The 25,456-nt window shown below is 40.7% G+C and overlaps 2 protein-coding genes across 3 annotated transcripts; both read left to right on the top strand.

Annotated features, from left to right (window-relative positions):
- Positions 1-934: 934 nt before the first annotated feature.
- On the top strand, positions 935-11,320 carry LOC310866697 (uncharacterized protein). Its single transcript, XM_083776408.1, has 8 exons — positions 935-964; positions 1,710-1,782; positions 2,667-2,796; positions 4,323-4,489; positions 5,758-5,909; positions 6,997-7,162; positions 8,342-8,454; positions 10,264-11,320. Exons 2-8 carry the CDS (start codon positions 1,734-1,736, stop codon positions 11,092-11,094), a joined length of 1,608 nt encoding a protein of 535 aa, XP_083632534.1. The 5' UTR covers positions 935-964; positions 1,710-1,733; the 3' UTR covers positions 11,095-11,320.
- Positions 11,321-13,947: 2,627 nt separating this feature from the next.
- On the top strand, positions 13,948-21,506 carry LOC310867189 (interferon alpha/beta receptor 2-like). Of its 2 annotated transcripts, none has more exons than XM_083777048.1 (7): positions 13,948-14,086; positions 15,195-15,324; positions 15,710-15,885; positions 16,759-16,919; positions 20,064-20,226; positions 20,892-21,004; positions 21,250-21,506. In XM_083777048.1, coding segments are annotated over exons 1-7 (999 nt in total). In that variant the 5' UTR covers positions 13,948-14,085; the 3' UTR covers positions 21,505-21,506. The 2 variants fall into 2 exon arrangements, with proteins under 2 accessions (XP_083633174.1, XP_083633173.1); XM_083777047.1 differs by having other exon boundaries at positions 14,019-14,072.
- Positions 21,507-25,456: the final 3,950 nt, after the last annotated feature.

Here is a 25,456-nt window from a genome sequence, read left to right as displayed (position 1 = left end):
AATTGACACTAATGTGTGTGTGTGTGTATATATATATATATATATATATATATATATATATATATATATATATATATATAATACATTCCTGCCTTACAAGTCTATACTGTGCAAATATGTATATATTGTCTAGGGCAATACATTCTTAATGATATTTATTACTGTGTAATAAAGGTCTATTTCTATATAGAGTATATTATAATTATTAATTACTAGTATATGTGTGTATGCTATGTACTATTTAGGCCTATAACCTATTACCTATAACCTATTTAGATACCTCTAAACCTATCACCATGCTGTAATGCATTCCCCATGGCAAATTATAAATAACACAATATTATGCTAAATATTATGCTAAAAATGTCCTATGCAAATAGTATATTAATAGAGTGCTTCTCAAACTTAAGTTAAAGGATGCCCAAATTATCATCTGAAATTATGGAAGAATTTTGTCTTGTTTTTAAATAGAAAGATATACCAGCTTTATTTTGCTGGGTGGGAGACTGGGAGTATAGGGAGTCGGGAACCAGGATGGATATACCCTCTCAAAGCAGGGGTCCCCGGCTACCCACCCGGCCCGAACCCATACTCTATGCCCGAACCCCATACTTTCTTGGTAAACCACCTTTGTGCTGCTCTGCCAGCCTGCAGTACTTCACGTTTCTACTAGATCACATGATTTCCTACCATTCCTGGAGCATAGGGTATTTATTTGCCTCATCTTAGTTTGTGATTTACGTAGCCGCTCCACCACTCGTCATACAAATCATCAATGAACACGTACAAATGAAATTACATCAATAAATCACCCTATTATGTTATAAACTGTGATAAATTAATAGTATCATAACCAAACCAGTTATGCTTGTGTCTCCCTTTGCTAGTTTCATTACATGGCAAGAACGTCCCCTATGTCAACAACAATCTCGGCAGGAAACAACATGGAGAAGTTACAGTGCGGGTAAGTTAAAGTTGTCTTAATATCATATTGTAAACCTAATTGAAGTACCGGTACGTACAGAATACAGATCAGTGTAGAGCTGCCCCATATAGGACCACTTTATTTCTAAACTTCATGGCTTTTCATTTATTTAATAATAAGATATCAGCTAATAGCAAAACAAACAGTGCTATCAATACAGCCTACTGTTAGATCAGTTACCGCTAGCAGCTTAACGGATACAGGCTGTCAGTGGGCATTGCTGGGCATAACGCGATCGTGGGCAGCACTGGGCACAACGTTAAATTGACAGTTTCTTCCTCAAAATGTATAAATTAATACATACAAAATAAAATAAATCAAATCTATACGTTAGAAAATGGTCGGAAAATAAATGGATTGATTACTTGATTGATTGACACAGTATGTAGAATGGAATGGCCCTGCAGGGTGGGTACATTTCAAACGAAACCAAGTCAATACAAAAAACTGTTACTTGTGGACGAACCATAGCATTACACTTGTTTGGGGTCCAAATCAGAACATTTTGAACGATTTAGAGACGTAGGCCTAAAAATATACACTTCTAAAAAAAGGAAAGTAAAAAAGGGAATCACATGTACAGTATGGGGAAAAAGGGTTTGACTCAATGACTGGATATCACAAACTGTTGCAGTTTTAGAATTTGTAGACATATTGGGCCCAAAATAGATTTGTTCTCATTTAAAAGCAAAAATGATTGTATTATTTTATTTTTGCCACTCAGCACAATGGAGAATATGTCACGGTCATGACAAATGTAATCTGGACGCTCTCATGGTTACTGCAGGTGCTCACAGGTGAGTGGGTGTGTATGAGTTCCATAGACACATTAGGGTTATTCATGGTTAACTCAGGCCTACTGTGGCAAAACAATACTTTCTGGCCTTGACAGCCCATACATCCATTCCAAACAGAAAAGTCCTATCTGATTGCATTAAAGTTAACAATTTTAAACTCACTTTGCCTGTCACATCTCCACTCGATTTGTCACTCACTTTATGCATGTGCATACCCTCTATAGGCTATTTACTATTTGGTTCAAATGATTGGATTTTATTTGTAAAATGTGGGTCTGTAAAGGCCTTTTGTATGGAAGCCTATTTACACCACTGGACACATCTTTGTTTTGTACAATTATGATTACCGGTGTATATATCCGAATACTGAGTCAATTATTTAAGTGATTAATTCAAGTGAAGGTTAAATATTTACTTTTAAAATTGAATAGAAGTAGTATTAATATTGAATTTGTTGTTAAAAAATATGTAGGCCTGGTCAAAAACGGAAAACATTGAACTCCTGTACTGGTGGATGATCACGAATGTACTTCCTAATGTACTGATGTGTTGCAGCTATGAGTGTACTTCCTAATGTTGTACTGATGTGTTGCAGCTATGAGTGTACTTCCTAATGTTGTACTGAGGTGTTGCAGATATGAGTGTACTTCCTAATGTTGTACTGATGTGTTGCAGCTAGTGTACTTCCTAATGTTGTACTGATGTGTTGTAGCTACTGTATGAGTGTACTTACTACTTCCTAATGTTGTACTGATGTGTTGCAGCTATGAGTGTACTTCCTAATGTTGTACTGATGTGTTGCAGCTATGAGTGTACTTCCTAATGCTGTACTGATGTGTTGCAGCTATGAGTGTACTTCCTAATGTTGTACTGATGTGTTGCAGCTATGGGTGTACTTCCTAAGCCAAACAATCTGACGCTGACCTCCAAAAAGTTCATACACCTGGTGACCTGGAAGCCTGGACCAGACACTCCGTCAGACACGTATTACAATGTTTCAGTCCACTCTGGACGGTAGGTGTGTGTGCGTGTGCACGTTTACACGCCCATGACAAACGTGGCGGCGTGTGTGTAAATAGCACATTATCGTAATTATGATATCAACACTGATGACAGATTGCAGTCAGATTGTACAGTACGACCCACTTGTACACAACAAAGAGAAAATCTCAAAAGACAACTTCTCTTTGACACCTGTGTGCAGTGGTATCCACAGAGCACACGCATGCTGCCACAGCAATGGTACCCACAGAGCACACGCATGCTGCCGCAGCAGTGGTACCCACAGAGCACACGCATGCTGCCGCAGAGTCGGACCCGTTGCTCCCACAACCACGAGATGTTTAAGCCATTTGAACTAAACTATGTGTGCTAATAACACAACCTGGATTAGAACATTTTCCGCACACACGCACACGCACACACACACACACACACACACACACACACACACACACACACACACACACACACACACACACACACACACACACACACACACACACACACACACGCGCACACAAACACACTTACACACACACACACTTGCTTATGGCAGTCTATCGTTGTCGATGATGACTTCATATCTCCTGGGGGTAGGGTTTTTTTCATATAAAAACGTTAATAAAGAGGGTATATTTTGGGAAAGCAAAAAACGGGCGTTGTTTGTTTGCATATATGTTAGCGGTCAATTCCTGTGTGCAAAATTCAGATCAATTGCTCCAGCCACTGAGGAGAAGCGAGCAGAACAGGTTATCAGGACAGGTTTTGGTGACAGATGTTTGCTTAATTTATTGCCCATTTGATTAGTCACTAACCCTATAGATTCTTTGGCATGGTCGTGGTGGTATATCCTTGCCCCCCTCCTTTTCCCTCGGTACCAAATCTCTTCACTGAAAATAGCTAATCTAAAAGCTAACAATGCGTCACTCACATTGCAACGCATTGTGAGCTTATGAATAGGTTATCACCAATTTCAGCTGAATGTTCGACTATTACGACATTCCCAGAATAGGGACGCTAGGATTCATGACTGTACGCACGCACGCAAGCACGCACACACACACACACACACACACACACACACACACACACACACACACACACACACACACACACACACACACACACACTGTGTGTGTGGATTTGTTTACTAGTGTGTGTGTGTGTGTGTGTGTGTGTGATTGCTAGTGTTATGAAATTTTACTTACGTTATTTATCTCAGATATTGGCAAATGAACTGATGTGATTATTGTGATTTGAAATAATATACCGTTGCTGTCGTATATACAAAAATAGCACATCTGCAAGTTCACAATACGTCACACCAAATTAGGGAGGCTTGGTATCAAATTTGACCAATGAAAAGCATTTAGAGCTTGTAACTAAATACTAACTACTTTGGATCCATTGGAACACAGTCCCCCCTCCCTCATTTCCTGTAAATGAATGGTTTTGGTCAACACGGTATGCGTTTTCCACCCGGCGACAACAACAACAACAGCGTTCTATTAATTAATTATATTCTTCATGTATTCTAGGGGTAGCTGGGTGTCGGTCTGTGAACGTGTGCGGCGTCCACTGCTGTGTAACCTGACAGAGCATTTCCCGGACCCCAACAAGGTGTATTATACACAGATCCAAGCCGTCCTGGGCTCCAATGTCTCAGAACCGCTCCTGCACGACGGCTTTGTGCCCCTCAAAGAGAGTAAGTGTCAATAGACCCCCTTCAAGAGCATTACTCACGTTTGTGAGTATCGATGCCACAATGTAAAAATACAACTTACAATACAAAAAATACAACTTGCAGAGTATTTCCATCAAAATATACTTAAAGTACCAAACGTAAAAGTACTCATTATAAGTTCCCATATCACAAGTTCTCAAACGTATAACATTTGGGTTAGGGTTAAAAGTTGTACTTAAGCACAGTCATTGCGTATGTACTTAGTTACTAGTACTACACATGCCAGGCTGTTACTTTAAAGTGCAGGGACACTTTGGTGGAGGATTGGCTTGTGCAGCTACCTTGCCATGGTGTAACTCCAAAGTTGGGTGAGATATCAAAAATACTTGCTCCCGATTGATAATTAAAAATATGGTCCTCATTGATTACATTGTACAGTGAAACAGCCCTCAAAGTCGCTCTTTTTCTCTATCCCCTAAACAAATACAAACAATGCTGATTCTGCAAATTGTTATTATAATTATATCAAGTGACACACCCACCACATCTACAAGGACACAGGCTGCATACAAAGCTGTCAAGAACAAATTATTAAAATGGCACTAAGGGAAATCGAGGGTAGGGTGGTACAATGGTGCAGAAAAATAAATAATTAACGGCAAACCAAAAGACATCAAAATAATGAACTGCAAACCAAAAGACATCAAAATATGTCAAAATATATGCATTTATTTTTCTGACCAATAAACCACCCTACCCTCGATTTCCCTATTTAGGAATCTCGTCTCTACAGTTGGCCTTAGTGCCACTTTAATATTGTTTCTACTAGTCCTCGGCTTACAGTCAAACACTTAGTCCAAAAGGGATAGCAGCAAAAGAAAAGTCCTTGCGGTCTTGTTTGCATTTAGGCCCTGTGTCCTTGTATATGTGGTGGGTGTGTCACTTGATAATTACCCTCATTGCAAAAGCAGCTTGTTCATTTTAACTGTTATATAATACACTCCAACCAACCTCATACCAAACGTTGTACCTATGTAACCTATCTATTTATTAATAAGGAGCATGGGACTTCCTTCCTTCTAAACTGTATGTATTTCTGTTCCTCACCCGTAGAACCTTTTGAATCCAAGCTAACCACACAACCAAATGTCTACCAAAGTGTCCTTTAACTTCGGTGTAACCACTTGTTTCAGCCTGGCGTCCCTATTTGGGCCTGTCACTGTTATCTCAAACATCTTGTCAGATCAATACGTTTTAAATAGTTGTTTTTTCCATGGCGTTTGTTCCAGCGGAGATGGAGCAGCCCCTGCTGACGGTGGCTCCCTGTGGGCCTGGGTCTTTATGTGTGGATCTGCAGCCTCCAGAGGAACGCCTCAGGAACATCTACCAGACCCTACATTACCGTCTGAAGGTCCAGAAGAGCAGCCCACAACCAGCTACGGTAACACACACACACACACACACACCAACTATTTATTCTAATGCGACTAGCGACGGGACCGCGATGGGCCGTCAAAAACACAATGTTTGATTAGAATTTTAATAATTTATTTAGATTCAGAGTTATTAGCAATTTTTCCTCCCGTCCAGTATAATGGAGGGAAAACACTTGATGACGCACCAACCAGGAAATGACGTCGAAAGTTGCACAATAGATGCTCCTAGTAGTGACTGTAGTGTAGCTCGCTGATATCAAACAATTAATTCTCCGTCTTTAGCAGTAGAAGTGTTAATCAGTAGTTCATGTAATATATATATATATATATATCCATATTCTTTATTGCGATCGAAGGTCGTCACTCAAAATCCCCTAAAAACATGCCGAAAATTGGGTTTTTTATGCTTGTTGACACTATTTTCTGATTTGTGGAGTGATAATTAGAGATATCAAAAATCCCATCTGTAATTTTCTTTGTCTCTAATGTGTCAACAAAATGAAATGATACTTTTGAACCTGGCTTTATCCGATCTTCAGATTTATCGCCCCGAAATGTATGCAAATTAGCGCATAATTTGCATTTTTAAACATATAATTTCAGAAAACTTGTAATACAAAAAATCTTAGTTTTAATATAAGTAATCAACTGGAGAAGTTTCATTGTGATAGCTATTATTTAACTTTTTTTCCATATTCACCTGTCCTGGGGTGTCTCGCCCATATACGAACATTAAGCCCATATACGCGAATGTCCCCATATATGGTCACGCATTGTGATATAGTCACGTCTCCAAGACACGCTATATATGGCCATGAATGGATATATGTCAGAAACTGTTCTTGAATTCCATTTGTTGATCCTTCTCCATCCATCCTTCCTCTTCGATGTCTCCCTTTTGACTGATAGCTGTCCATTTAAACTCTAGACTAGACGACTCTGCCACAAAGTTATTTGTGCAGCCGGACCCGGCAGCCGGCGAAAACTAGAGTTCTCAAAAGGCTGCTTCTCGCCCTCAGGCGTCTTACTGGTATTATCTATTGTGAAAGTATTTCTGGAAACTTAAACCTCAAGTGTTTTGTGTGTGTTCAGTTCTTTCAGACTAGGGAAGGTCTGAAGAGTCTCATTCTGACGGACCTGGTTCCAGGCAGACAGTACTGTGTGTTTGTCAGTTTCTATGAGAACTTTCTGCCTAGAAGAGAGTCCAACTACAGCCAGCCTGTGTGTGCCTTCACCACTGACCTACCTGCAGGAAGGGGTGGGTGTTTAATAACAATAATAATAATAATTACTATTATTATTTTGTAATTGTACATTTGCAGATACATACAATTTGTCCTCTGTATTTACCCATCCTGACAATGCTGACAGTAAGGTGTTAACCACATGAACCCTCCCATCCCTATTCCTTCTGTGGTGAACATTCGCTGAGATTAGCAACTCTAAAAGCTTGCAGTGCATTGTGAGCTAGTAGATCGACTGTTTGGATGTATGGGCTGTCAAGGCCAGAAAGTAATTTTTGCAACATAGTAGGTGTTCCTGCATAACTTCCGGGTATGATGATGATGTCGCGCAAGAGATTTTGGTGTAGAGGGAATTATAAGAGCGGACTTAGTCATAGTGTAGAGCCCTGGGTGAACCTGGTCAACTAAGTATATATTGTAGTCTTAGTGTAGAGCCCTGGGTGACCCTGGTCAACTAAGTATATACTGTAGACTTAGTGTAGAGCCCTGGGTGACCCTGGTCAACTAAGTATATACTGTAGTCTTAGTGTAGAGCCCTGGGTGACCCTGGTCAACTAAGTATATACTGTAGACTTAGTGTAGAGCCCTGGGTGACCCTGGTCAACTAAGTATAATACTGTAGTCTTAGTGTAGAGCCCTGGGTGGCCCTGGTCAACTAAGTATATACTGTAGACTTAGTGTAGAGCCCTGGGTGGCCCTGGTCAACTAAGTATATACTGTAGACTTAGTGTAGAGCCCTGGGTGATCCTGGTCAACTAAGTATATACTGTAGGGTTGAAGTGTTTAAACTTGAATAAACAATATGAAAGTGTGCCCTGTTCCAGCTCTTTAATTATTTGCCTTTACCTGCTTAGTTATTGTATAGGCATTGCTGTTGCTTTATTCTCAAAGAACACCAATATGCATCGCCATAATAATACTGTTATTATCGTCACAATATCAATATCGACGTACAGTATTTGGTCAAACATATCATGTTATTTGATTTTGTCCACTCCATATCACCCAGCACTGCCTTGTATTTTGGTTATTATTGAAAGTAACAATAGGTCTTCTATGGAACATAACTTCAAACTCTTAGATCAGTGCCTTGCTCAAGGGCAGTGGCAGTATGCCACCGACACGCCTCTGTTTAGTGTGTCTTTGTGCTCATACATTATGTGTATTTAATGTATGGATCTCTCTCTCCACAGCTATAAAGATTGTGGCGCCACTGTGTGTGTTGGTGGTGTGTATTGCAGTGGTTTTGGTTCTGCAGTGGTGGACCGGGTTTATCTGCCTGGAAACGGTGCTACCGAGCATCCTGGTGAGTACTGTCCACTTCCTACCGAGCATCCTGGTGACTACTGTCCACTTCGTGTCCACTGGTCAGGACTCAGGAGTAGATCATGGGTCATTAGGTACCTCATTATTTATTGTTAAGGTACTCAAAGGTTCTCTGCACACACAGTACTGTGTATCTGTCGATACCGATTTTTCCCGATCCGATATTTATATTGTTTACTTTAGACTCTAAAGTAAACAATATAAATATCGGATCCGGAAAATGTATGTGTCTGCTGTCTACGTGCATATGCACTCTGCGCGCTCCAGTCTTTCTGGAGGGAGCAAAATGTAGCGTCTTCTGCATGCATCTAAGCATTAACATTTCAATGGCCGAGGGTCGTTAGAGTCTATTTTTCCGTGTTGTTGTTATCGCACGTCTAATGGTTAGACGTGTGACAACGCAACAATAGGAAGCCTGCAGCCCAGTAGCTATAATATTGCTTTCGGGGGAGAGTTAGTGTGCCGCCTGATTTTGACAGAAAGTAACACTAACTTAGTGTTACTTTCTGACAAATCAGGCGGCACACCTGGACATATCAAATGGCACACCAAAGTGCCGCGGAACACAGGTTGGGAATCACTGCTTTAGAGAACACGTTTATACCATAATATGGTATAAACGTGTTCTCTAAATATTGTCTGTGATTTTGGATATTGTACTATTGTGATATATTATATCACAATAGTACAATATCCAAAATCACAGACAATATCCAGTCTAATATCATGATATGGATATAATATTGATACTAGGGATGTCCCGATCATTTGAAAAGGCCGTGATCATGACAACCCTACTTTTTTTGAATGAATAATGTGTTGTGACAAAAGCTCAAGGCACACCTGGACTTGACTAATAGTACACCAATGTTCCTCGGCATACCGTTTGGCAATCACAGTAGGGGATAACAGCGACAATTCACTTGGGAAATTGGGCCTATTGGCAATGATTAAATTGGGTAGAAAATTATGTAAAACGTTTTCTTTTTGAAATGCCACTCATCGGAATTTTCTTTCAAATGTATCTGAGGTTTTCCATCAGCGGTTTGTTTTCCATCCGCCAGCAACATCGCACGCTTTGAAATTTGACTCGTAACCTTTGGTATTATCCCCTAGCACAAATACAATGCAGCCTTAAAGTAATCAGACGATGAGACGTTAACATGTGTGTAGGTGGGAGGAGGGGGCATGGGGGATATAGACTTGGCACTTGGTGGATGTTGTGCGTGTTGTGTTTTCTCATGCGACTAAGAGCCGACCGTGCTGCTAGTCAGGTAATGTTCCATTGTTTTGAATGGTAAAAGTCAAAGTCAAACCACAAGGGAAGATAAACCATGAAGGGGGCTTTCCCTTCCCCCAAGTGTTTCTGAACAGTAAAGAATAGAAGCCGAGGTCCTTTAGAGAGTGATTGTTGAAGGTTGGCAGATAAGACTGTTGGATTGACATCTGACATCGTTCTGTGTCATAATATAATAATATCTGCTATATCTCAACTTTATTCACGCTTTCTCAATGTTCTTTCACTGACTCACATCTAATCTGTCTCTTCTATCTCAGAATATTACTTGAAATGGGTAAACATCTACAGTTTTAAATATATACATAATAATGTACTTAATAATGACATTTCCTTTCACAAACACACTTTGATCGCTATTCTGCTAGAGTTTATGTAAATTGCTAATTAAAATCAGCAATTACATTTCTTTTTCATTACAAGTACTATCTCTCCCTTCATTCTTCTCTCTCTCTGTCTCTCTCTCTCTCTCTCTCTCTCTCTCTCTCTCAGTTGGACATCACCATCCATCCAAAGGAGGAGCAATTAGTTTTCGAACCCTGTGATGGTCTCATATCCTTGGTCTTTGTTGAGTCAGCGTCGCCCTCTACAGGAGGTGAGGGGAACAACAACAACAGACAGTCAGAGAAAGGATATGATGATGAAGGAGAAACGGAACAGGAGAGCCGGTCAGGGAGTGGAGGAGATGGTTATACATTGCGTCCCGTGCCCCTCTCTCCCTCCCCCAGCTCCTCATCGTCATCCTCCTCATCCTCACCGACGGCCGGGTCTACATCATTTGAGCCCGTGGGTTCAGACCAACACGCTGTTCTTCTGCTTGAGTGGTCCAATGGCGTGCGTGACCACACCCACTCCTCTCCCCTCCGTCCCACATCGCCCCTCCAATCAGCTGTAGGCACAGACCGCCACGCACCGGCGGCCGAATATACGGTATTGAGTACCGTTCCCCTGCCGGAATCAAATGAGCTGGGCTCATCGGAGGCGTGTGAGATGATGCTCCAGCCTCACGTGCAAGGTTTGGGCGCTTTGACTGTGGGCGTTGTGAAGACGAAGGTGGAGGGAGTGTGGGTGACGGGAAGCGGTCAGGGTGTCGACCTCTGGTCACTGTCGTTCGGCGCACACGAGCCGGAGGAGGTCAATCATGACACAGCGGTGCCTCCCTCTGATGGAGCGGAGAAGGCCCTGGACGATGTGTCCGCTCCCCTCCTCCTGCCCTCACAGGAGGAGGTGACGGACACTATGGAGGTCGCTGTGGAAACCACGTCCGCTAGCGAGGAAGAGGAGGAGGAGGAGGAGGAGTGTTGTGGTTACATGAAGCGTTAGGATGTTGTTACAACCTGCCAGTGTTGGGCTGAACTCGGTCAGTGTGAGACATCAGGTAGTGTTCACTGTTGCACAGTTAAAGCCTCTCAGCCAATGTTAGGAGTCAATGTTACAATGACCAAACAAGTGTTCTAAAGTGAAATAACCCCTTTAGGTTTCAGAACAGCTAGCTGCAATATGTACCGGTATGTTTTGTATAGGATTGACCAGGATTAATTGACATACTGTATGTCCTGCTAATGTTCTGAATTGGTTAGCTCACATACTTAGCCCATGCTAACTACAACAACCTCATATTAACCTCATATCACATCGTTGCTGTCGGGCAGAAACCTTATATCTCCATATTTCACAAGTATGATGCTATAGGCCTACATGAGAAAATACTCTGTTGTCAACTTGTCATTGACAGGCAGGTACATACTGTAGTAGGCTATTATGAAAATGTAACCAAAGGATTAGGTGACACCAGTGTCTTTTCGGTTGTCATTATTGCCTGACTACTTAAGCACTATTTTATAAAGCGTACGTCGGTGGTGTCATGCAGATCTATAGGCTCTGTTCAAAATGTTTTGAACATTTTTGATAGGCCTAGTTTTTGTTTTTGGTACATTTAATGACATGGCCAGAATAGGGACACCAGGTTGAAAGTGACTACAGTAAAGAGAAGGCAGATTCACACATTCAATGAAAGTTGTTCGTGTACAGAGGTTCTAAAACCTTTTTATACCAAGGACCCCCAATAGCCATAGCCTCTGACTGCAGCCCCATATTGCGTCTTTAAATGTAAAACATTATATTGGCACAAACAATAATGCTATGAATTTGATTTATTATTAATTATTTTGTTTATAGATTTATATATACTTTATTTTTGTTGTTTTGCGCCACCTAGTGCCCTCACTTTGAAAACCTGTGTAGTAACAACATCATGCAATGGTGCACATTTCAGTACAGATGACTTGACGATAATCGCATGGATCTTCGAATCATGTCTTGAATGAAATGATAATGGAGGATGATGCTTTTGCTTGTCAGAATCAGAATCAATCTTTATTGTCACATCACATTACAAGTAAGGTGGGTGGTTGTGCAAGCTCATAAAACCTGAAATAAGAAACTCTTAGGCACACACTTGTGACATTTTAAATTAGCTGTTGCCTGGCAAGATAAAAACAGCAATGTTTTGCAGCATAAATGAGGTACACTTTGGTTGTTTTGGAGGATAACCCACAATTTGGAAATTATGTTTGACTCCACAAACCACATTGAGCCTTTGGTTAGTGAAAGCAATATTAACTGCTTAACTAGGTGAAGGTGTCATCATCATTGAATACTACATTATCTTAATTACGTTTTTGCCAGAATTCTATCATTCTATTGTGATGAATACAGGTAAAAAAATGACAAAGCATTTCCTCAATGTGTTCTGTGTCTCGAGAATTCACACCCTCACAATTGTTGGCAATACAACAGTAGTAGACTACCTAAAATTATTCGCAGCAAACTAAAAGCAGCAACATTCCTTAAAGTGTTATTTGTTAACTGTTGTCCTTTGAAAACCAGCTCAGTGGCCTTGCCTTGTATTTAGTGTCCGTGGCACTCCATGCTGAGACTGGAGGGTTCAATCTCCTGCAGAGTCATAACAAAGACTATAAAAATTGTACCCAATGGCACTGAGCATCAAGGGTTGGATTGATGTCCAGGGTACATCATGTGACATTCTAGCGTTGCTGCCTCATGCTAAGGAAACAGGAGAGCGACTCCTGATCTATCGGCCACATTGGGCCAGCATGGCTATACTTATTTATTGACGTTGCAGCCAGGTTGTTGAGAATTGAATATATATGCTTGTGGAACTTCATAAAGTTACAAGCACAATGTGCACACATCAAAATGTTGGATTTTATGATGAATGTTGGAACACACAGGTCCAGATATTTTTTTATACATTTGCTTTACATTGTGTCATTTCTGTATTACTGTATGTTTATATATTCATGTTACCATATTTTCTTTCATTGTCATTCAGCATATGAAGAGTTTTCCGTTTGAAATTGTAAGACAATTTGTTGCACAAGACTTAAGAACACATTACAGTTATCAGCAGTGGACATGTCCTTGCTTTCCAATTACAACACAGACTGCATGGCTCTTGTACAATTTAAAGACATTAAGTGGCTAAATTATTCAAGTAATTTCTTCTCCCAAAATGAATAGTATCTTAGCATGGATCTCTTCATATGTCGACAGTATGCTGTCATAATACACCTGCACTTAGTATCAGAGTTAATTTTGTACCACTGCCACAACCTCTTTTTTTCTTTTTCTATTTTTTACAAATCACTATCATCACATCACAGTTTCGTATTATGCATGTTTACCATGTTTTTATATATTTGTTCATGAAAGACCAGAAAACCATGTTTATACTCATGCCAAGATCAAAGGAGTCTTCATATTTCACTGTTTAGCTAAATATGTCATTTTTCTACTCTAAAACATTTAGACTATCTGCTATTTATGTCATTGTAAGTCTTTATAGATTCATGCATTATGTTTAAAATCTAACCCTTCATTAAACTTAAACAAAGTACCATATACTATTACTATCAAGAATCATATTTAAGACAAAAGTATTGAACATACACCAAAGATCCCAAGTCAATCCTGCCGTTTTCCAATGTGTGTGTGTTTGTGTGAGTGAGACGGAGCGTTCAGGAGTTATATATGAGCTCTGGGTTAACAGACCCTGGGAGGGACTAGTGGGGAAAATGAAACTTAACCTTATTGCACATTTCACAACAGTGGGATCTCCCCCGTCCTCATCTATAGGTTGTGTTTTAAGTCAAACACAGTCTCATCAGCTGGTGTGAGCCTTAGCGGTGCCATGAAAAGCCTGGTTCTGTGGGTGGATGGATGGTTCTTAATGACGACCTGGATGTCTCTGCCTCTACTTCTACTCTGTTCACACTGTGGTAATGAAGATACAGTGAGATAACCTGCTCTCATTTGATCACTGCAATCACATTGTGATAATGCTCCATATACTGTAGTTAGGCATGTGGTGTAATGTGATAGATATACAGGCATTTTATTATTATCATCATAATCATCAATTAACAATTCATGTTATTACTATTATTATTACTATTAATGTTATTACTATTATACTATTACTTCTCTGATGGTTCTGTCTCCCTCTTTAACAGGCAGCATATATACCTGTAATGGAAATGAGTCTAATGTAATTTGTGCTTGCGTGCGTGCATGTTTGTTGTCATTGTGCATGTATTTAAAAGGGATGCAATTTCTTTTTTGGTAAAAACAAAAACAAAATATATAAGAATAATAATGTCATAATATCAATTCCATCCCTTTTAAGGACTATGGTGGTGACTCAATCCTGCTTTCTTCTATTGACCTCTTAGTCAGTATGACAGTATGAGCAATTTGTTATTTTAGATGGATGGATGGATGAACAGATGTTATTCAGTTGTCATAGCAGTCGGGCAATATTGTAAAGGTGTTTATTCATAGACATTTCACAACAGTGTCACATCGCATCGTGTTGCGAGCTTGTAGATTTGCTGATTTTATGACAAAAATATGGAGATACAAGGTTCTACCTGACGGCAACATTATCATCCTGTAAACACTAAGCACACATTATTTTGCACACTATTTCTAGGTTTTCCTGTAATTCTATAAATCAGTTCTCAAACGTTTTTGTGCCCAGGACCCCCAAAAGAATATGCATTTGGCCGTGGACCACCATCTGAGAATGTTTTGTGTCAGGGACTCCCAGAAGAGAAGATTTGATTGTGCCCAAAAATAAATCGAAATTAATCAAACGCTTTCAAGATTTTTCAAAAACTTAAAAAATAGCAGATGTGCAAGCTGACAGCACGGCACAAAGTAAATGGTAGATCTGCTATTTTTGTTCTAAACTTTGGACTGTTCTAAATCCCTAGAGTTATTTGCTAAATGCATGTTGCTATAGGCCTATTCAATCTAAAATGGCAGATTTGTTCCCGGTTTTAATGGGTTAAGCTTATGTTTTCGATGGTCCACCCCCCCCCCCCCCCTCTCTCCAACAGTGGGTGGTTCTCTGCTGGCTCCTCTCAATGTGAGCGTCAGGTCCTTGAACATGGAACACTGGCTCACCTGGCTGCCTGCTCCAGACATGCCTGCAGACACACGCTATAGAGTTCACACCCTCCGCCTCAGGTACTGTAGGATGGGATACAGCACCACTTTACCAATTGAACCCTATAACATTGCAGGGTGTAACCCTAAACATTATTTTTTGTTGACTGGAGTCCTGCAGAGGTCTATCTAATATAGGCCCATCCTTTTTCCCCTCTACACAATGAGTCTTCATCAGAATTGGACATGAGCTGGACATGTCTATGGGATACAGTATGTCTGTGTTACTGTTGTCGTTACTTGTATCCTGACTGTTCCTTCCTTTGCTTTTTTTCTCTCTCTCCTCTCCATTTCCTCCCTCCCTCTCTCTCTCTGTCCCCTCTTCCCCCCCACTTCTTTTCCTTCGCCCACTCACTCTCTCTCTCTCTCTCTCTCTCTCTCTCTCTCTCTGTATCACTCCATCCAGGAGGAGCAAGTGGAAGCCAGTCGCTGGTTGTGAGAGTCTATTGTCCAGCCAGGTGTGTAACGTGACCATACTTTTCAAGGAGCTGTTGGAGGAGTATCAAGGTCGAGTCCAGGCTTTCACCTTCACCCACACCTCAAACTGGACCTATTCTGGCCTGTTCCAGCCGCTCAGAGACAGTGAGATCCCACACAATATTATGTTGCCTCTAGCCCAGTGCCTGAGGCCCATTCTAATCAGTAGTTCTCACACTTCCATGATTTTTCTAAAATGTAAAACACCCGTGTATATGTATAAGTGAGGGGCGCTCTTATCATCATACATCATCAAACATCATCTCATTCTGGCCAATTAAATCACAATTTGCGTCCTCACTTTTGTCTTCAATGTTTGTGTTTACGCAATGTTACAAACACTCAAAGCTGGCCATTCATTGTCAATGGCATTCAATGTTTGTGTTAACACAATGTTTGTGTTTACACAAACCCTCAAAGCTGGACATAGTTGGGGCTAGTGCCCCTCAGAAAATAGCAGATGTACCAACGGCAACGCAAAAATCTAAAATGATTGGCTAGAGAATGTTATTACTAGCTAGAGAATGTACTAGCTAGAAAACGGAGAATGTTATTTTATCTTGTTTCGCTTGCTATCTTTTTTCTCTCCCTCAGTAAAAACAAATCTGATGGACTCACACATCACTTGTCTGTGTGTGTGTGTATACTGTATTTGGTCAGTGTATACTTGGTCAGTGTATACTTGCCTAGACAATCTCTTGCAACTCAATCAGCCGGCATCAGTTGACAATGACATGCAACCCAATGGGGTGATTCAGACCACTGCCATTTTGATCTACAGTCTTCTAAAACTTTTTTGTTGTGTTGCAAATCTTTGGTCTGAACAAGCCGTAGTTTTTAACAAACTATAGAATTTGCATTCACATATTACTACACATGCATATCCAGTCCATATAGAAATAAATATACACTTTAAATAGATCTATTAAATGAACCCCTTCGTTTTTTGTGTGACCATTAACCCCTGACCGCACACAGCTGTCCTGGGTGCTCCTGGCGTGTCGGTTTCCGGTTGTGGAAACTGCCTTCTCCTGCAGTTCAGTCCTCCCATCCCTATGGGGCACCAGTCACACCAGCAGCTCCTGGAGGTCTACAGAGGACTCACCTGCCTGGTGCGCAGGACCAGGGACGGAGCACAGGTACACTCAGTTTCACATGAACAACTGAGGTGTTGAAATAAGATAACATTAGTCTATACGTCATCAGAAGGTCAGTGGTTCAACCCCCAGTATACGTGTCAAGTAAGGGTCTTTACAATTTACAATTTAGGCATTTAGCAGACGCTCTTAATCCAGAGCGACTTACAATAATCAAGAACAAAAGCATTTATCATAAAACATGCGTAAGCTAAGAAAGTAACAGTGGAATATCTATATTATGAGACTATACAGATAAACTATATATATATACTACTATGCTATACATATGTACTATGGCGTGCTATGACTATATACAATGCAATTATAGTGCCGTCTACATAACATGCTATAAGTCTGTATCAGATGCTATCTAAGTCTACAGAAATGCTATCTAAGGGGGTAGGGTAAGTGCTATGGGCCATGATGGAGTCTAAAAAGGTGGGTTTTTAGACTACGGCGGAAGATTGGGAGTGATGCTGCAGTTCTGACTGCAATGGGAAGTGCATTCCACAGTTTTGGAGCCAGAAGGGAGAAGAGTTTGGGACGTGTGGAGCGTTGTCCCGGCGTTTTTAGTGAGGGTACTTCCAGCTAGGGTCTTGCCCTATAAGCAAGACTCTTACTTGTTTTTTCCACACTTGTGATATTCTCAGAACCTCATTGTCTAGTTGGAACAGTATAGACTACCAAGAAATCAAAACTGAAACACCACAACGCAACAGAAGGCGAGGCGCTCGCAAAAGCCGTTCAGGATATTGAAGGTCACACTTGTTGGCTGGTAGACTGTGTCTACCCCCCCCCCCCCCCCCCCCCCCCAGAGGGGCTGCATTTCGACAGCACTGTGGTTCTGCCCACGCCTTCCCATCATCATCATCACAGCACTATGTCTGTCTGTGTTCGAGGAGAAACAGCGGCTGATGAACAGAGCTGCATCTCAACACAGCCTCGTCTACGTGGTTCTCAAACCTTTTCATATCAACAACCCTCAAATTGATTGAATTGGAATGCAGGGGAGTAAGAAAAAGAAAATAAATCATTAAATTATATGACAAATTCAATTCAAATTCAATTTATAACATTATTGTGCCAGTTAACCACTTTTAACCTGGCATCCCTTTTCAATATTATTATTACTTTGCAAGAAAACAGCACATCTTTTGTAATAGACATTTTGCACCTGACTGCGACAAAATAGGACAGTAAAACATATTGATATACATGTAATGTAGTATCCTGAAAAGGAATCCACTAAGAAGCTGCATAACTGCACATACAAATGTCGTCAAAAAAGTCAGGCTGACATCGATCAGCCTCTATCTAGGAACCACCAGCCGAAACGAGGAACAGAAAAGCTTGGGAAAGTTACCATGAGTCTTTATTATAGGTGATAGGGGAAATGGCTGGTTGACATTGTATTTAATTGTTGCTATGGAAACCCTGGTCATTCAGGCGACAGTTGTCTGACACACAAAGGGAGGGACTTTCACCCTATAGTTTTAGACCGCGACGGAGGTGGACGGAAGCGAATTGATCCACGAGAGACAAGTTGCCATGTCAAACATTACGAACTTCGTTTGAGCCGACTCTGTGGCGCTCCTTCCAGCCCCTCCCTTTGTGGAGCAGAAAACGGGGTCGCGTCATTGAGAGTATGGGTGCCATTTTGAAGATCCGTTTTACAATGGGGTAATACATAAATTGCCCTCGCTCTGCGCACAATCGTATAATGAAAGGCATATCGGCCCGTGTTGAACGCACACACATATGGCATACGCGTTCCTGAATATTTTAGCATTGTGGGAGTGTCCATATGTTAATTATTTTCGCTTTGCGCACTTTGCTATTAAGCCCCTTGACCTAAAAACACTCGGCGCATAACGATTAGACGTGGGTCTGACCACCTCATAAACGCAAAAAACACTGTTTGATTTTACACAGCCTCTGGGAGACTGCTGGAGTGTTGCCATGTCTGTTTATTATAAGCGGCTTCTTTTTCTGTAAAGTTGCTTGTAAATATTGGTAGTTGACTAGTTGTACTAGTTGTGGTTGCTTTTCTTGTTTCTAAAGTGGTTATTTGGGCATTTCTCCTAATGTTGTTTAAACCAGTGATCCTCACACAGCACATTCCCATGTCAAGGATCCCCAGATGAATGCATTTGCCCAACTAAGGACGCTAATCCAAAAATTAAATTAATTTTAGATTACTTTTGAAAATAGCAGATCTATACCAGCTCACAATGCATCACATTCATTCATTAAAACTATGAACTCTGACTGCAGGGGGATATATAATGATCATTATAACAATGTGCAAGAACATATTTAAAAAGAAGGAAGAACTTTATATTTGTGGACAATCAAAATATGTTTTTCTATTTTAATGTGGTGTCATTAAAATTAATCTGGATATGGCAGACTCACTATCTAGAAAATAAAAACATTGCACTTCATTTAAAATAGGTTACAGACCCCTGTTATATGCGCTTATTTTTATAGACCTATTTACTTGTTTCTATGAGACATGGCAACAGCCTCTTTTTGCAAAATGTTGAGATTAGAAACGGCCATAATTCTAATTCTCATATGCTGTATCACACCCGATTCAAGTCTTCTTCAATAAAATGCTAAGAGCGAAGACCATATACCATCGGGGCCACAGGCACAGCATTAAGCAGCAGCATTCAACTCATTCCTTCATCATGACTTGAATGAAATAAAATATAATAAACGTTATTTTACTGGTGTTTTTCAATAGAAACAAATTATTTTGAGGCATAAAGGTGACAGCATGCAGTGCAATAGGAATAATTAACCCAAATGTGACCAAGTCATGTCATGTCTTCTATGGTGCCAGCCTGAAGAAATGTAATACCACGATCCCCAAAGTGCGCATTCCGTATGTGACATCAGCTGACTGGTAAAGAGAATAGTACGGACATGTTGATTGGGTACGTCTCAAACACTCCTTAAACACACCCATGACTAATTCAAGGCCGTTTCGCGCAATCCACGGGGTGTCGAAAGCACTTCTTAACATGCCCAAAATTGCAATATGACATACCACACGCCCCCAGCTCATAAAACTGTAATATGATTAGTAATATTATTTGAACTGCTTAATGGAGCCCTATATGTCTGTTCTGTTTACAGTTCACTCTCAACCTACCTTACCAAGAAGACATTGTGATTGGCTACCTGCAGCCAGAGGTGGAGTATTGTGTGACAGTCACCGTGACGACGATCTTTAACCATAATTCCATCCCGTCTCCAGCGAACTGTGCCTTCACCAGCCCTCCTCCCACCATCCAATCAGGTACATCAGGGTTAATTCTTTAAAACAATGCCCAAAATAGGGACACAAGGGTTACTGTGGTTAAAATAAAATGTTAATTAACTAAAACCAGCAATGGCTACTTGTATCTGTATGAGGGAGCGACAAATAAACCCTAACCCACTTGAATCTTAAACCGTTAAATAGTGATATTATAAAATATCAAACGTATCAGACAGTGTACATTTCCCAAAAGGATATTCATGTATTTAATTCAGTCAAGGACCAGAAGCAGCTGCAAGGACAAAACATATCCTCCCAGATAAGAGGAGAGATGCAGATGCTTCATAATTATTAAAGCAACGTGAGCTCCAGGCCACACAAAGCAAGTAGACCTGCCCGGGCAGCAGAGCTGACAGGCATGTCTGGCAGCTGGTATTTATAAGATCCATATAATATTTTTAACTGATAAATATGCCATATAGTTGCTCAACCTTGATTCTATCCACATTTACACCTACTAATTCGGCATATCAGTCCCATCGGTTAGGCACAGATGAGATGATGCTACTTCCTCATAATGCAACAGCAGTTACAGCCTCCATGAGTGCATGTTGCATGAGGTTAACCTGCCCTTGGTTGCTCTAGCATGATGTAGGAATACCTACTGTAATTCAACTGTAACTGTACTTTAATGTGTCCTGCAGTATATGTCATCCTCAGCCTACTGGGTGTATTCTGTCTATTGGCACTTCTCCTCATGGGATTGGTCATCTACGGTGGTCAGCTGATCTCACGACAACGCCTGCCCAAAACTCTGGTTGGTGGATTTATTTGACCTGTGACTCTGATGGTCAACTGACTTTATTTTTTGCAATGTGACATGTTGTGAGCTTGTAGATCTGCTATATTGCTATTTCTTGACTTTTTTTTGCAATATACTGTATATATAATTTGTTTGCACTATGTTGCTCCTGTTACAGTATATGCCCAGAATAGGCACAGTATAGTTAAAAGGTGCTATGTTATTTTAAATATAGCTCTCTCATTTTACCTCCTGTCTAGTCTGCCATCCTCCTCTACAGTCAACTCCTCCATACGGCCCAGTCTGACCAGTTCATCCAACAGTCTGACTACCATTTCATTCAACAGTCTGACCAGTACATCCAACTGTCTGACCACCAGTTCATCCAACAGTCTGACCAGTTCATTCAACACTCTGACCAACTGGCCACGTCTGATCATTTCATCCAGGTCTCAGCTGTGACCCTTCCCCTGGATGACAGCTCCTTGACAGGCCCTGGACAAGAAGTGTTTTAGGAATCGATGGATGTTGTCGCCTGTCCTCCTGTCTCCCTATATGTGTTTTGTCTTTTACTTATCTTCTTTGTATCTGGCAAAGATGTTTGTCTGTTTGGTTGTTTGTTTGGAGATAGTCTCGCCTGGCCAGATCCTCCTGCAATTTTCAAATGCTTCCGTCATACAGTCTGGAGTACGGAAGCTCTGCTCATTAGCACGCGATAAAGCGGAAGTGAAGCCTCCTCCCCACTTCCATTTAATTTACAGTCGTGAAAATGTATCCTAATAGAAATCAAAATAATCTAAGCATATATAGCTGCCTTGCACCTTAGCAGAAATGGATATTAAAATATATTTTCGTGAATGTAAATTATACAGCTTCCTTGCTCGTATTTGGGGAGTTGTAGTTCTATAGCATTCAGAGATTGTGGAATAGTTGTCTGGCTACGCCAGAGTTAAGGTAGTCCACAATTGTTAAACGTGTTTCACAAAACCATAGCTGACTCCCAAATGTAACATCATTGTGAAGCACACTAATAACATGGTGTAAACTATGTTACAAAACATTTCAAATAGCAAAAGATAGCTGCTTGGCTATTTCACTATTTGGCGTAGGTTACAAGGGCTTATAGGGGGTCTCAGCTTTGTCAGATGTAAGAAAAGGGGGCTCCAAGGTTGGGTACCACATAGCACTTTTAAGATAGATATGCTAACACCAGAAGAGGTTCCAACCGTTCCACTATATGTTTATGAGCCAGAGAACCACTTTAATGCCATTTACTGTAGTAGCACAATTTGTGTTGATCATATATGACTTGTTGTGTTGATCATATGACTTTTACTGTAGGCTACTGTACACCTGTTTGTACCTTACCAATTACCATACAGGAGTTTGTAGGTTACAATGTGAGGAAAAGAGTATAGTGCTTTATACTATATCCATGCGTGAGTAAATGTGTATATCTAGCATACATGTGTGTTTACTTGGTTACTGTAGGTTTATGTGCATGGTATTCATTGAAAAGTTACTTTATGATGTTTTCTTGTGCGGTGCAATTTGGTGGTCAAAGGTTGAGGGTCGACAATGAGCCCAATTATGCCCAATTATACCATATACACCATAGTCAGGTGAATCGTAAAACAAGCTCCCCGGACACACAAGCAATAGAGAAAATAGCAGATCTACACGCTCACAAAGTGTCGCATTGCTACTTTATGTTGTTGTTCTTCTTTCGTGTAACGTTAGAGGTCCAACTCTGTGTCGTGGAGCCACGCCCGCATCTCTGGTCCCAGGTCAAAGAGGCTGGCCTCTGAGGGCGGTCTGTGTAAGGGGCAGGTGAAGATGACATGGTCGGCGGTCTGCTCAGGGGCACCGCACTCACATGCCGCACTGTCTGCCAGTCCCCACTTCTGCAATGATGCATTGAAGCGCCCAAACTTTATGTTGTGAGCTTGCAGATCGGCTATTTTCACTAGTTTGGGTGCCGATCAATCCAATATCAGCTCACCCAGGTAGTCAACCAGGCAAGTAAGATCATTGGAGACAAACAATTGCAACTTCAGGACCGCTCCATAACCAAAAATGCAATTCAGATTTACAATAATTCTACCCATCCTCTTCACTCTGAATTTGACTTGTTGCCATCGGGCAGGAGGCTTAGGGCAAAATTAGCTAGATAGTCTAATCCCCACTGCTCATGATCACTGTTGCTGTGTTAATGTGAATGCATTTTATATAGTATTTTAATGAACCTGTGTATTTTTCTTTATGTTTTATTGTTGTAACTGACTGCCGGTGTGCCAAAGACGAATTTCCATTTTATGTCAATTTAATGGACAATAAAGTTTTCTTTCTTTATCTTTCTTTATCTTATCATCAAAAAGGTTTGGGAGTCACTGTCCTACATCACTGTTGCCATGATCACTAGAGAGTGGATGACACCTCTTATAAATGTGCTTCAGTTATGGCCAACTCTCTGAAGATGCTAATAACTTTTTTCAATGAGGCTCATTTACATATAAACAGGTGAGTATCCACGGCTTCCCAAGCCGTGCATGCCTATTCCCACTAGGCTGAGGAAGAAATGCCACTTGACAGTTTTCAAATCAGCCTCATGGTGGGTCAAGTTGTGTCTCTCTCACACACACACACACACACACACAAACCCAAACAAACATGTTTAAATTACTCCTAAACATTTTGCCAAACATCACACACTCTCCTATCCTCCTGGTGGAGACCTGTGCCCAGAAGGGCACTTTTTCTAGTTAATATCTCTTAGGGCCCATAAACCAAAAATGGATAGACTGAATGAAGGACTAGTTGCACTGTAAAGTGTATTTGGATGGCTGGTGCAAGGAGAAGTCACCACGCTAAATATCATAACTGAAGTTATGGACATTGAAGTGATGCGCATCAGCGTCGGAGAGGAACAGGCACTGTCAGATCAGTTACGCAACTTTTGGGAAATCGAATCCCTTGGAATCCACATGAAAGAAATGCATTCTGAGAAGGAAGACATGGCAGTGTTTCCCAAGCCGTGCAGGAAGCCGTGGATATGCACGGCTTCCCAAGCCGTGCATATCCACGGCTTCCCAAGCACACACACACACACACACACACACACACACACACACACACACACACACACACACAAACCCAAACAAACAAATGTTTAAATTACTCCTAACCATTTTGCCAAACATCACACACTCCTATCCTCCTGGTGGAGACCTGTGCCCAGAAGGGCACTTTTTCTAGTTAATTTCTGCATCTCTTAGGGCCCATTTAACCATATAATCATGCAATAGCAAAAATGGCAGATCTGCAAGTTCAGTGTCTTGATCGAATGAGAATCGATGTGCTGTGACTTTGCATATCTGCTATTTTCCAGCATAGGACCGTTGCACAGTAAAGTATAAACAAGGATTTAGGATTTATAAGTCGTTTTTAGAATCCTCCTCCTCAGGAGCATCAACGGATATCCCAAGCCGTGCATATCCACGGCTTCCCAAGCCGTGCATATCCACGGCTTCCCAAGCCGTTCATGCTATAGGCTGAGGAAGAAATGCTATACTTGACAGTTTTCAAATCACAGATCAGCATCATGTAAGTGATGACACCCATTGCAGAAATCTGCATGGCGTAGCACCTGCGGTAATTATAAAAGCCTAATTTAATTTGACCATATTATTGTATTATTATTATATTGTATTATTATTGTATTCTTTATGTACATATATGTACATATATACAGTACATGTGCTTATATGTTCATATAAGTGCATATGCACATATATGTTCAGGGGGTCCAATTTCATATGCCACATATATGTCTAACATATAAGTTTCATATAAGTCCTTGACATGTTTCTGCTATATGAAAATGGTGCTGGTGTTGAATATTGTCTGTGATATAGCTTAATTGAATTGCACTGTTTACAGCACTTTAAAGAAGACAATATAGGACAATGACCATTCAAACAGATTTTTTATTTGCAAGTTTGGAGTGCATTAATTATACGTATTACTATTACTTATACTTATTTGAATTCTAATGAATTGTGTATTGCATTTATAATTAAATTGCATATTTTTCCTTTTTTAACTGTGTTGTCTCTTCAGTGAATACACACACTACACTGATAAATACTATAGGCATATAGTATTTTTACAGTAGCTGCAAATAAATACCATAGAGCCTCAATTTATTACAGCAAATTATTATTAACACCTAGGCCTACAATATATTCAGCTACATATTGTTTGTTAAAGCAGCTCTGATTATTATTTTTATTTAACCACTTGAACCCTAGCCTAAATGTTTGTTTCTTTTGTCGATGGGTTCCCAGATTGGAGAATAACCATCCACAATAAACAGCCAGGGAACCAATCTCAGTGCAACACGTGGTCACGGAATTCGATAGGTCGCCAACTTCTGTGTTACCACGGCTCGTGGACGTCATGGTGAAG

Source organism: Protomyctophum parallelum (assembly GCF_964188405.1).
Source record: "Protomyctophum parallelum genome assembly, chromosome: 11".
Taxonomy (NCBI): domain Eukaryota; kingdom Metazoa; phylum Chordata; class Actinopteri; order Myctophiformes; family Myctophidae; genus Protomyctophum; species Protomyctophum parallelum.
This window is presented reverse-complemented; position numbering and strand designations above follow the sequence as displayed.

Coding starts and splice junctions, on each gene's coding strand:
- LOC310866697 (XM_083776408.1), top strand. CDS start 1,734: ATGACAAATGTAATCTGGACGCTCTCATGGTTACTGCAGGTGCTCACA. Junction 1,783..2,666: donor GTTACTGCAGGTGCTCACAG/GTGAGTGGGTGT, acceptor GATGTGTTGCAG/CTATGGGTGTACTTCCTAAG. Junction 8,455..10,263: donor CGGTGCTACCGAGCATCCTG/GTGAGTACTGTC, acceptor TCTCTCTCTCAG/TTGGACATCACCATCCATCC.
- LOC310867189 (XM_083777047.1), top strand. CDS start 14,024: ATGACGACCTGGATGTCTCTGCCTCTACTTCTACTCTGTTCACACTGT. Junction 14,073..15,194: donor TCTACTCTGTTCACACTGTG/GTAATGAAGATA, acceptor TCTCTCCAACAG/TGGGTGGTTCTCTGCTGGCT. Junction 15,325..15,709: donor GTTCACACCCTCCGCCTCAG/GTACTGTAGGAT, acceptor CACTCCATCCAG/GAGGAGCAAGTGGAAGCCAG.